Genomic DNA, 12,970 nt, shown 5'->3' with positions numbered 1-12,970 from the left:
ACAGGTTTTACAACTTTGATGATAGCATTGCATAAAGTGTACGAGGTTACGGACCATTACCTCTCCATTCAAATCTTTTATGTAGGCTAGATGTACATGGGTTTTTGATACCAAGGCCCTCTAAAGATGACAAGATCCTCTTATGAGGGTCTCCTACTTAAAATATAAAAGCAAAAGCTATATTTTTTATGCATACGACCCATTCACACTATAAAAAGAGTGATTTTTTTTTTTAATGAATAATTTGCTTTTATACTGTTATAAAAAATATTGAATTTTTAAATATATGAACTTTTGATTCAATTCAAACAGCACTTTTCACAATAAATAAAATTTGCACAGAACACATCGTATACATATTATTCTACTAAAGCAGATAAGAGATCCTTTGCAGTTGCTTGCATGTTTTTTTTTTATTATTATTATTGAAAATTAAAAGAGCAAGTCTCTTGTATTCTGGTCTTTAGATTCATATCAGTTTCTATTCCTTCAATGCAAGTTTATGGAATGTTTTTACTTATTTTATCATCCATTAGGTGATATTTAAGTCTTGTAAAAGTAAAAGTACATCTCTCATCAATAAACTACACGATTTGAGATCACATTCATGTCTGTGGCACCAACTGTGGAATAGAAACTGATATGAATCTAAAGACCAGAATTCAAGACTTGCTCTTTTAACTTGGGTCATTAAAAAACACCCAGCAACACCTTGGCAATATGTTTCTAACATCTTACCTACAATATATTGTCACTGTGGCAGCAACTTTTGCATGAACAAGCACCACTCCCTTGTCTTTTATAATCTAGTTTTAGTGCTTCTATTATATAGATGTTTATTTAAAAAAAATTAAAAATACTCAAGCAACTGCAAAGGATCTTCTTTAGTAGAATAATATGTATACAATGTGTTAACCCTAATATAAGCAAATGCTGGGTATACCTACTAATACCTACCATACCTAAATTGGATTATGCTCATTTGCACTGCCGACTGTTGTTTACATTATCAATGTTTACATTAACATTTTGCACCGTATGTCTAATTGTAATATGCAATCACTTCCACTGCACTTTTACACCTTGTTTATAGTAATAGCCATCTGTATATATATTATATTGATAGTACATATCACCTGTAAATTCTGTTTATAGTAATAGCCATCTGTATATTTATTCACTATACATATTCACCTGTAAATTCTGTTTATAGTAATAACCATCTTTCTATATATATTTATACATATATTCAGTACATATACTTGTCCTGCACTTATTCAACCATTGTATATCCTGCACTTGCTGCTATTGCACTTCTGGTTAGACCTAAACTGCATTTCGTTGCCCTGTACCTGTATTTGTGTAATGACAATAAAGTTGAATCTAATCTAATCTAATAGCATCAATCAATCTGTGACTGAATTTTATGCACGTGATCAGACAACTTATTAAACATTTACTCATTTCACAGCAAACAAGTGTCTGAATAAAAAAGAATGACCTCAACTTATTTTATCACAAAGACCACATGGCACATTGGGTTCTCAGTAAGGTGAATTCTGAGAAACAAGGTCCCTGTGGGCATGCTGATGACTGAGACAGTGAGCAACGGCACACCAGTAGCCTGTGTTGATACTTCAGTCTGTGCTTAAGACTGTTCTCCTGCTGTGAGGTAAACAAAGAAAGCTGCTATGGATGTTGGATGGTGCAATCTGTGCAGATACAAAATCTAATGGTGAATCACAGCTTGCAGGCTGACATGCATATTTAATTTACAATGAAAACAAAATATAAGGAACCTCATCTCATTTTTAGATGTAGAATAATGTGCTCAAACATCTATCTAAATAAGAGTTTAAATTGACAATTCAATCCCTTGATTCACTAAATGCATCTGATCCAAGAGCTCAAATCATGGAAATTATAATCACATGCTCAATGTAGGTAAATAGTGACATTGTATTTACCATGATCAATAAATGTATCTTCTTGTACTACCCACCCCCTTATTTTGTGTAATACAGACCTCAAAACTGATTGTGTAGGTTAAGAAATATGATATTCATGTATGTTCTTTCTTTTTCTGCAAACTGTCAGCATACATTATCAGATTAATACTTAATTTAAACTTTGCAATTTATGTCATGAATGAAACCCTACTCACTGAAACATGCTTGTGCAACAGCTGGTAAGAAATTTAAGCAGCCTTGAGCTATATTCAGTGCGGTGACCAAACAAAGTGGTGCAAAAGTTTGGGATGAATGGCCAAAAATCTAGTTTCAGGGCACACTAAGGATACATAATTATTAACCAGCTGAAATATTAGACATTAATTATATGGTTTAGTGCCACACACATTCAAACATAGCAGTTGTGTGAAAATAATTCACCAACTGTTTCTAAGAACTCAGAGGCCTCTTCCTCTGAAAGAGGACGTGGTCAGACTGCTGACAACTGTGAAACAGAACAGAAAGTGACGGCAGACTTTAAAGAAATAGTATTTACATTTTGGCATGGTTAAGAATGTTACAGGAATAATTCACTCCAAAATGATTTTCACTCATTAGTGACTCATGCAATTACAATAAACAGTTATTGATGCTTTCAAGGACACAAAAACATTATGAAAGTATCATACAAGTAGTCCATATGACTCAAGCACTGTATTTTGCCATTGAATCGACCAGTTTTGTGAACTTGAACAACTAACTCTTTAAAAACATCTAACCTAAAAGAATGATTAATGTTTCTCTGTTTCTCACACAAAGCACATTGAGTCTTATGGACCAAACGGTAAGCACATAATGAAGAATATTCATTTTAAGGGTGAACTATTCCTTTAATCTGTGAGGATGATTCAACAAACAAACTACTGCAGCTCAGCTAACTGCTGTAATGAGTCACTGTTGCAAGTCTGAATAAATCCAGTTATTTACTGAGATTTTTGACAGTTCCATAAAGACAGAACACACCTTTAATACTGGCATGATTGCAAATATTATGCAAACACACCCATAGCACACTGTAAAGCCCTTACTTAATAGCTATATATATATATATATATATATATATATATATATATATGCATAGTAGTAATCAATGATGGAGAAATGTGCTCTTTGAAGCCATATGTCATATATAAAATCAACTAGCCTACCAACAGGGGAAAATGGGACTGTGCTAACCATGAAAAACCTTGACTCCTTGTACGACGTCCCTGCCTACATCTTCTAGTTAAACCCCATGTTAATTCTTTAGGCTATTAATGTGTCTACAACTGTATTTTAAAGTTCCCTTGATTACTTTCACAATAACCGCCTAACCACATACCACACAAAATTAACAGATCCTCCTTTCCAAAAATGGAAAGTTAGCAAGTACGACACTGATTAAGAAAGATATAATTAAGAAAGAATCTTCTTAGAAATCAAGTACATCTAGTAATCTCACATTCAGTTGCAACAGCATTTGAGTGCATGGAGTTCACACGTGGCCGTCTAGTACATCGTTTTTATGCACTCGGGACTGTTATGTAATGTTATGATTGATAATACAGAGATCAACGGAGACGTACAGCGGTGCCAAACTAAATATAAATGTTAAACCGACCGGACAGTGTAATTTATATAGCAGTTGATACATATAAAATCTGTCTGCAACGATCTAATTAAAATATAACACAAGCGTTTCCATTTTAAAACGCCCGAGCGCACCCCCCTCTCGCTCAGAAATGGTACGTGCCGGATTCTGCGTCATCCATTGTTTACAAATCAACCCTTGAGCTGTTTCTGTTGGGCAGCGTGGCGGACGCCGGCTAAACGGTCCCGTCTATTTGAATAAAAACAACCTTTACGACTGGATATTTGTTATCTGGAGCAATATTAAAAATGCCCTGTCGAAAGGAGAACTATATCTTTTTGGAACAGTCGGTAACGGTGGATTCTAAGGAAGTAGACGCGCTCGTGTCGAAAATCGGCGAGGCGCTGCAGCTTCACAACAATAGCTCGAGCCAGAAGGCGATGTCACGTCTACACGGTCTCGCGAGCAGCAGACCTAACGTCAACGGCAGCAACAACGGCAGCAGCGCGGGGGGCGCTCAGCGGTGCATCCGTCTCCGCAGCCGGAATTTACGTACCAGCCGGGCCAGTCCGTACAACCCACCCGGATCCAACGATCAGGAATGGGACCATTTCAGATCCTCGTGGAACCGAAAGAAAATCGACGAGGACAATCCGCACCAGCTCCTCCAGGAACTCATATTGTCGGGGAATCTGATCAAGGAAGCGGTCAGACGACTTCAGTTTTCCTCGGAACCAACGGAGCACGACATCTCCAAATCTGTAGACTGACTTGGCGAGCCCGCAGATGCATGAAAGTCCTGACGTTTTCAGATCTCATTGTCATACGTTGGTTTTACAAACTTTGAAATCACACCCTTTTGATTTTTCTATTGTATATTGATGAGATGGAGACGTTATGTATTTGGACTCTTTTGTAATGTGACCCTACCTTATTCACCCATTTTAAACCTCAGTGTTTGGATTGAAATGCAAATGTGATGCAAAAATCTAATGGTTTATAGCAATGCATTTTATTATAGTACTAACTGGCCTGGTACTAACTTGGTTTGTCCTAGAATGGTGCATCATGTTTTGGTTTGCTGGAGTTCAGCACTGTGTGTCAGTAGCAAACAAGAACTGCTCAACTGCTTTGTTTACAATGTAGATGTGCTCGGGCTGCCGGTTTGCAGTCCTCGCCTAGATCAGGCAACGGGTCACACTTTTTGTTTACTCATTTTGAAACTATGTTTGGATACCGAGATATCACTATTTTGATTTCAAACTGGCCCTGTGTGCAGGGCCCTTGTTCTCTGTCCCTTTGATTTCCATGTGAGGAGCAAGGCCAACACTCCTTCTCAAAGAGAAAATAAGATCAAACTCATATGTGTGTGGGTAAATGTGTTTTACACGGGGATGTGATCACGACACAATGACTCTGTGGTGCTTTTTGATTCCAGTGTGGAGTTCTCATGTTTTTTTTTGTTCGTTTTCACTCTGTGTATGCTTCGCAACGAAGTGTTTTTAATAACTCTGATTGTTCAGAGAGTTTGGTGTCTAATAAACATGGTGTTTTTGCATAAGAGTTTCATGTCTGTTCTTGTAATCTCTGGTTTTCATGCACTTTTTTGTTGTTTGTATCAATTACGTGGCTCACCATCATTCATATAATATGGTATTGCTTCAAAGTACTTAAAAGACCAAGTGCTTCAAAGACCATGTCAAAAATTCAGTGTTAATACTGTTTTTTTTTTTTTTTTATATATATATATATATATTAGTGCCTTAATCATGCTTATGTTGCACATAGAATGAGGCTCAGGAAGTCTGAGACTACAATGATTTTGTTCATATAACCGTAGAAATAAAGCTTTAAGATTTAAAAAAAAAAAAAAAAAAAAAAAGTTTGATGGAGACTTCAGTTTATAAAATTAGTAAACTCAACTATAAGATTAATATACCTCAACCTTTCATTCAAATTATTGTTGATAATATACTTTGAAATGGAAAAGCTGTGTTAAATTATAAAGAATGCTTAACAGAATCATTTTCAGTAGTGGTATGAGACTTTTGGAGCCCATATATAGGTGTGCGTGACTCGTGTCCTCAAGTACTATAGTATTTTACTACACTCTTAAAGAAAACATCAACATAGGTTGTACAAGAATATGGCCACGTTATTATGATAAGCGAAAATACAAGCTGACTCACCACAGCTATGAAATCTGAAAAGATAAACATAGCTATGCTCTTTGAACACGGTTTGTGATTGAAAGTTAATTAATGACTAGTAATTTATAAACGCAGCATTATTACAGTGTCTAGCTAATACAAATGAGGTTAGAGACTTGGCGTCTCACTTCCGTGTAGGCATTTTGTCTAATCGCTCAGCAGATGGCAGCACAATGTAAGTCACTACTGCGGTGTGGGAGCCGGAGAAAATCTGAGAGGGATAAAGATTTTGCCGCATTAGGAGTAAGGAGTGACTAATTCTGACATATGTTTCATGAATTAAATGTTTTATTTCCAAAATACCCACTCAAGACTGCAACACCTGATTGATGTTGCTCACTTGATTCTAATTGGTCAATGACACTGTCACATATTGTTTGTATTGTAGGCTATAAACTTGTAGGCCTATAGCTGGAACAGGAACTAAAGTTCTTTAGAGTGTGTACTGAATTGTGTAGTATAAATACATTCCCAGGTATAATCTACTACACCCCCCATTACTGTTGTTCTTAATATTGACCTGTGATTTAGGCCTAATTCAACCAACTTCAAAAAACAATTTTTATTGGCGTTAAATTTATAGTTATTGACAAAAAATAACTTTGTTGGTACCAAAGCACACATATCTCTGACATTTTCCATTATTCAGCATTTCGACTGTCATAGTCTCATTGAATAAAGGGTGGATTGGTGGCACACATTGGAATCTCCTTGAACAAAGTTGATGCAGGTCATCAGGGTATTTTTTACCTATTGAATATTCAGATGTTTAATTTATTTGACGTATATTAGCCTATATAATTGGGAAGTAGGGCCTACGCATGTTGACAACAAAGCTGTGGTAATTCCATGTCTACTTTTTATACCAACACAAGGTCACTGGCGCCATCTTGCAATTCAAAAAGGTAATGTAGGAAACTATTTAAAAATTGTCTTGAGGGATTTCAGTGTAAAGTTTTATGCTGAATATAACATTTTGATAGCTGAGGAGTCTCCACTTCAAGCAAGAAAATGAAAACATTACTCAGAATACCAATGAGTTATATTAGAAAGAATGCACTTTTAAAAATATGCAGGGTTACATTTTCATTTATTTATTATTATTATTATTTTATTTATTGTTTGTTTGTTTTTGTTTTTTTAGTGATGCCATATGGACCATTTTTGGTTCCCAAAGTAGCCTTTCAGTTAACAGTTATCTATATATATAACATTTTAATAATCTGACTAAATCTTTTCTATTATTTAAAAAAAAAAATTGTCCAGTTGGTTCTTCTTTTTGCTTCTTTGGATATTAAAGGTTCATCATTGAGTCATAGAGGCTGATGAAGAATCTTTATTTTGTGTGTAAAATAGACAAAAACATGTTATGGCCTATTCTAAACTAGCCCAGTATCTTGACTTGCAGATTAATATATTAATTAATATTGTAATATTATTGCAATGTCCGTCTTGTGGCCAGGTCAGTTGTTTTCTTAGTGGAAGCTTTAAAATGTAAGTAAGATAATTAGCTACATGTGACCCTGGAGCACAAAACCAGTCTTAAGTCGCTGGGGTATATTTGTAGCAATAGCCAAAAATACATTGTATGGGTCAAAATTATAGATTTTTCTTTTATGCCAAAAATCATTAGGATATTAAGTAAAGATCATGTTCCACGAAGATATTTTGTAAATTTCTTACCGTAAATGTATCAAAACTTAATTTTTGATTAGCAATATGCATTTCTAAGAACTTAATTTGGACAACTTTAAAGGTGATTTTCTCAATATTTAGTTTTTTTCAAATAGTTGTATCTCAGCCAAATATTGTCCGATCCTAACAAACCATACATCAGTGGAAGCTTATTTATTCAGCTTTCAGATGATGTATAAATCTCAATTTCGAAAAATTGACACTTAAGACTGGTTTTGTCGTCCAGGGTCACATATTGTTCTGAATCATTTCATCAAATTAATGAAGTTAGAATGCTTACTTAGCCTATAGCTTCAGTCTAGAGAATCTATTCTAGACTCTTCAGAAGCTTCTTTTTAACTTTGAACAATGCACCAGCCGTCTTTGTCTGCTGAATTAAACCGTGCGTCTTCAAAGTCACACGGGAACGGTACAGTTCTCACCTCACATCCCCAGCCACCAGAGGCTTCTGCTGTTCTTTCAAATGTCACAAACACCCAAGGCTCAAAAAATTATACATAAGCCTTACATAAGAACATTTTTTCTCATGTCCTGTCCTACATTTTGACCTACATCACAAGTGACGATGATGAAATAGGGGATCCAAGATCCAAACCAAAAGAGTGTTACTGATTTTCTTGCTTTGAAGGCAAGGATGAGTCACACCGGCAGATATTTCGCTTTTGAGATCATGTGGCTCATTTCTCATGATGTGTTATGCAGCTGGACATTTTACTTAAGTTGGCGGAATGCAGCATGCAGTGTTTTTAACGAGTTGCTGTGCAGTTGCTAGGGGGGTTTGGATAGTCGCTAGGTTGTTCTGTTTGGTTGCTAGGCTGGTACAAGCAAAAAGGCAAGAGTGCATTGCCAAGTTACAAAATGACTTGGATACCTTCTTCAATATTCATATTTGTTTGTCAGTTTGTTCATTATTTCAGCCAGTAGGTGCCAGCAGATGACCGTTTTTATAAGCGAATTCAACATTCATTCGGCCGACTCGTTCAAAGCACTGATTCATTTAGAAATGGAACAAGTGACATGTCTTTATGAGTGAGTCATTGAATCATTTGTTCAACCAATTCCTCCAAAAACACATTCAGCAACAAAAGGTCACTGTATCAGAAACGCAACGGTAATTCTGAGGTGGCTTCAAAACAAAAACAATGTAACTGGCAATATTGTAGGCTACCTAAATTGTAAGTTAATCACTATGAACTTTTTGTTTATTGATCTGTTGTAGCTATATTTGCACTCACTTTTTTTTTTTTTTTTTTTTTTTGCAAAGATTATAAGATCTTATGATATTTTGTATGGAAAAACAAAGATTATAAGATCTTACGATATTGTGTATTAATATCAATAATGTTTCCCTCAACAGACACAAAAGGGTGTTTTTGCACATCTCGCTTTTGTATGCATTTTATTGGAGGTATTGAGACTGTTTTAATTCCATACTGAAAAGCCAATGCTTGCTGCGTTTTAAAGACTTTAATGTCAAGGTAAAATAGCCTAAGGTTGTTTATTTTAAAAACATTCTTTTTTATCTTTGTTTTTTTTGCATTTTAAATGCAAGAACATTCTGTACTAACGTCCACTAAGACACAAAAACGCTTTAAATTACATTTGCACATACCAGACAACAAAATATATTTTAAATGCTGAGTGGAATATGCTGTTTTCAAAGCAAACCGCACACAGACCCAGACACATACAGTCTGCTTTTCTCCAATTAGTGCCCATTGTGTGGCATCATTCTCTCTGATCAGATACCCACTGGTTCACAAGGCCACTTCAGGGCACACCTGTGAGCAGTTGGAACATGAACAAACAACACCAAAGACTAATGTGTAGCTAAAAGCTGAGATAATTAACCTCATCATCAGGGTCCACCTAGGAAAAGAACAACCATGAGAGTGGCCAGCAACCACAAAAGCAGCTGTGAATGAATGCAGTTAAAGGGGTGCATTAATATTTGATTGAAATGGTTGTAGTCTCTGGGCCAAAATCCAAACACACTTCAGCTTTAGATAACACTTTAGAGATTTTTTTAATTAATTTATTTATTTGCCTGCTCTTTCACAGTGTCCTATTTACCAGGGCCTTCTAATGACAGCAATGTGACCAGAATAAAAGCATGAATTAATTTAAAAGTACACTGATGCATTTCTACTATGCATTTTTAAAACAACACTTACAAAAAAGTACCATGGTGTTATCGATGTATTTTGGACATGTACCATTCATTACAATACCATGGTATTCTTTGAGATAATTTGAATGAATATGAGTGCAATAATTATACACATCCCCAAAACTATTTAACAGGAAGTGTCTTTATTTTGAAATTAAGTTTATATATTGACAATATAATATGGACAAAATACATTTGTAGAGTAAACAATGTTGAAGCGAAATGATATTGAAGTGAAAATTTATGCCTCACTTAAAATTAGGGCAAAAGTTGTCATTGGTGTTATTATTTAATCAAATAATTTGTATAACTTATGGAGTTATTTTAAGTACTTCTTAAGTATTTCTTCATCATATATAAACTATTGACCAATTTAGCAGAAATGTTCAATCTGAATTTACTGTATTGCTATTGTGATCTGTTCAATTAATAATATAGGCTTGCATTTTACCTGTAGAAAAGACACCTGTCCACAGAAGAAATCAATCAATCAGATTCCAAACTCTCCACCATGGCCAAGACCAAAGAGCTGTCCAGGGATGTCAGGGACCAAGGCAAGGCAACAAAGGAGTGGCTCAAGAAGAAGCACAATCCCATAGAAAATCTGTGGAGGGAGCTGAAGGTTTGAGTTGCCAAACCTTAATGACTTGGAGAGGAGTAGGACAAAATCCCTCCTGAGACGTGAGCAAACCTGGTGGCCAACTACAAGAAACGTCTGACCTCTGTGATTGCCAACAAGGGTTTTGCCACCAAGTACTAAGTCATGTTTTGCGAAGGGGTCAAATACTTATTTGAATCATTAAAATGCGAATCAAAACATTTTTGTTATTCTGTCTCTCACTGTTCAAATAAACCTACCATTAAAATTATAGACTGATCATTTCTTTGTCAGTGGGCAAACGTAGAAAATCAGCAGGGGATCAAATAATTTTTTCCCCCACTGTATATATCTAATCAGAAATATGCAGTATAACTCAGATGCATCTCTTTGACTTATTCTGTCATTTGATTTGTCTTAATTCAGTTATTCAACTACATTGTCAAAATGCATAAATTTACAAAGAATATTTGATTTAGTATTTTGCATTGATGACACCATTTAAAAAAAAATCATAATTACAAATTATATCAAATGTAATTTACATATTCACTGCAACCCAGCTGGGATGGGGGTAAACTTTTCAGATCTTTGTGAAATGTTTTGCTCAAGAAGTAAGTTTGTGCTATATTTCTGTAAAATCAATGTCTCTTGGTCTGATCTTTTGTTATATAACATATACGATGACATTCGTATATGTTTTTAAGGGTGAATTATTTGTTCTCTTGCACTGAAGTATACCACCTGATACCATCCAAACAGCACATTTTTGTAAGGAAATCTCTTGAGAAACAATACATTTGGTTTTGAAAGAAGGTTTCTCACAGTCTTTGTGAATTACTGCTTTTGTCGTCCCCAAAAAATTGCAGTCTTAGAGAAAAGTGCACAGCACAATGGGCTTCCACAGCTTTCCATCACTTTTTGATTCTCTCTTCCTTTCATTCTGTCTCCCTTTTTCTGGCTGGGTCGATGATCCATGAATGGTCAGCCCCCTAAAATCCCGTCTTCAAAATTGGGCGTGCTTGTGACTCAATGCAGCGTTTTTGGCAGGTATTTAAAAGCTGTCTGAAATCCCTCACACCATGTGTTATTCCAGATTAGCAATTACATGACATTTGCGCTAGAATTTAAATATTTGTCTTGGACAGGATTATTAGATTACTCTTCACCTATCTGAGTGTCTGAATAGATAGCATTTTGAAATGAATTCTGTTGAATTCTGTTTGGTTGTTTTGAGAGGAAAAAAGCATTCTACCTCTCAAACATGAATGCTATTACAATCTGTTCCAAACCTGCATTTTAAGTCATCATAAATGCATCCCAAATTTGAAACCTCTTCCAAAAGCCATAGGCAAGAGAATCATATTGCTATGTTTGGCCAAATTCTAAGTCAGCACTGAATGCATCCTACTCAGTTACCCAATGTTTGCATGTGCTGTATATTTTGTGCTTATTTTACTTACTGTATGTAATTATTTTACCATTACTATTAGATTTTGGAACTGTGCTAAAGTGTAGATCTGCTTATCTAAGCATATTAAGCACACTTCCATTTAACTTATTTTAAATTCACTTCAAAATTTAGAATATTTTATCAACGTTGTGTACCTGCTCTTCTTTGCTCTCCAAATATGACAGCAAACTGTCAGTCAGCAGCTCCAGAAATAAAACTAACCTTACGTCTTTCACATTTTGCATGTGTAGAATATCAAGAAATAGTCTTTGGCGTACAAGCAAATGTTTTCTGACACAGTTCTGATTCAGATATGGGATAACATATTCCTCCCACTGACACAGAAAAGAGAAAAATATCAGCTGATCTTCTCTTGAGCTACATAAGTAGCACTGATGTTTGATCTGTTGCAGGAAGTGCGGTAGATAGCGGTTTAATCCGCCATCACAGGTCTGCAAAAGGACCAAAGAGTTGCTAAATTGAAACATACTCTCACTCTGAGGTCCTGCTGAAGGGCTTCACCTAAACACTGCATCTTTCTGCAATAAAGTACAGTATATTAATGCAACACTAGAGATATGCGTGTGCAGATAGCAGACACTTAACAGATAATCGTCCCAGTTACCCATTTCTATCTGGCCTTGTGGAAATCATTTTGTGGAAATGGATGGGCCAAGGATAAGGCCAAGGATAGTCCTTGGGCAAAGACTAGTTGATATACTAAACTCAGTTTATATGTCCTGTCATAAAACAGGGGCAACCATTAGCACCAACAGGTTGACTTCAGATGCATAAAGCTTCCTCCCACTCACCCTACAGGCAGGAGTCCAATTTTAGCTGTCTGTGGAACACTGACTGTTAAAATATGAAAAAATGGAGCAATTTTTTACCAGTTTCATGCACTGGAAACTGTCCCTGAGCAAATGTGCTTCTGTAAAGGCTTAAACTAGTTACTGTATGTCCAAAAGTGAGTTTTCCTTAAGGACTGACTGTTTAAAAACCAAATGTTTGAAGTCTGACATCAAAGACTTGTGCTCAGGCAATCATTATTTAATCAAAGGAATAGTTTTTTTAAAGGCTGAAAAAGATAAGTTACACAACTGAACTATCGATAAAATTATCCGAAGGCCAAAAGACTTGCTCGTTGGGTAAAAAGTCACTGAATGGGAGCAATTCTTCAGCATTAATGATTCTTCTGCATATTTAAGGTCATTGCACAATTACGTGTGCTCGGCAAATTCATATGCTTAGATATTCAAGATGTT

At 35.6% G+C, this 12,970-nt stretch overlaps 1 protein-coding gene across 1 annotated transcript; it reads left to right on the top strand.

The window, feature by feature from the left end:
• Nucleotides 1-3,718: 3,718 nt before the first annotated feature.
• On the top strand, nucleotides 3,719-5,134 carry gbp (glycogen synthase kinase binding protein). The gene has a single exon (XM_058746906.1). It carries the CDS (start codon nucleotides 3,888-3,890, stop codon nucleotides 4,347-4,349), a length of 462 nt encoding a protein of 153 aa, XP_058602889.1. The 5' UTR covers nucleotides 3,719-3,887; the 3' UTR covers nucleotides 4,350-5,134.
• Nucleotides 5,135-12,970: the final 7,836 nt, after the last annotated feature.

This window comes from Onychostoma macrolepis, chromosome 16 (assembly GCF_012432095.1).
Source record: "Onychostoma macrolepis isolate SWU-2019 chromosome 16, ASM1243209v1, whole genome shotgun sequence".
Taxonomy (NCBI): Eukaryota; Metazoa; Chordata; class Actinopteri; order Cypriniformes; family Cyprinidae; genus Onychostoma; species Onychostoma macrolepis.
The sequence above is the reverse complement of the archived record's forward strand: the minus strand, read 5'-3'. Positions and strand labels throughout refer to the sequence as shown.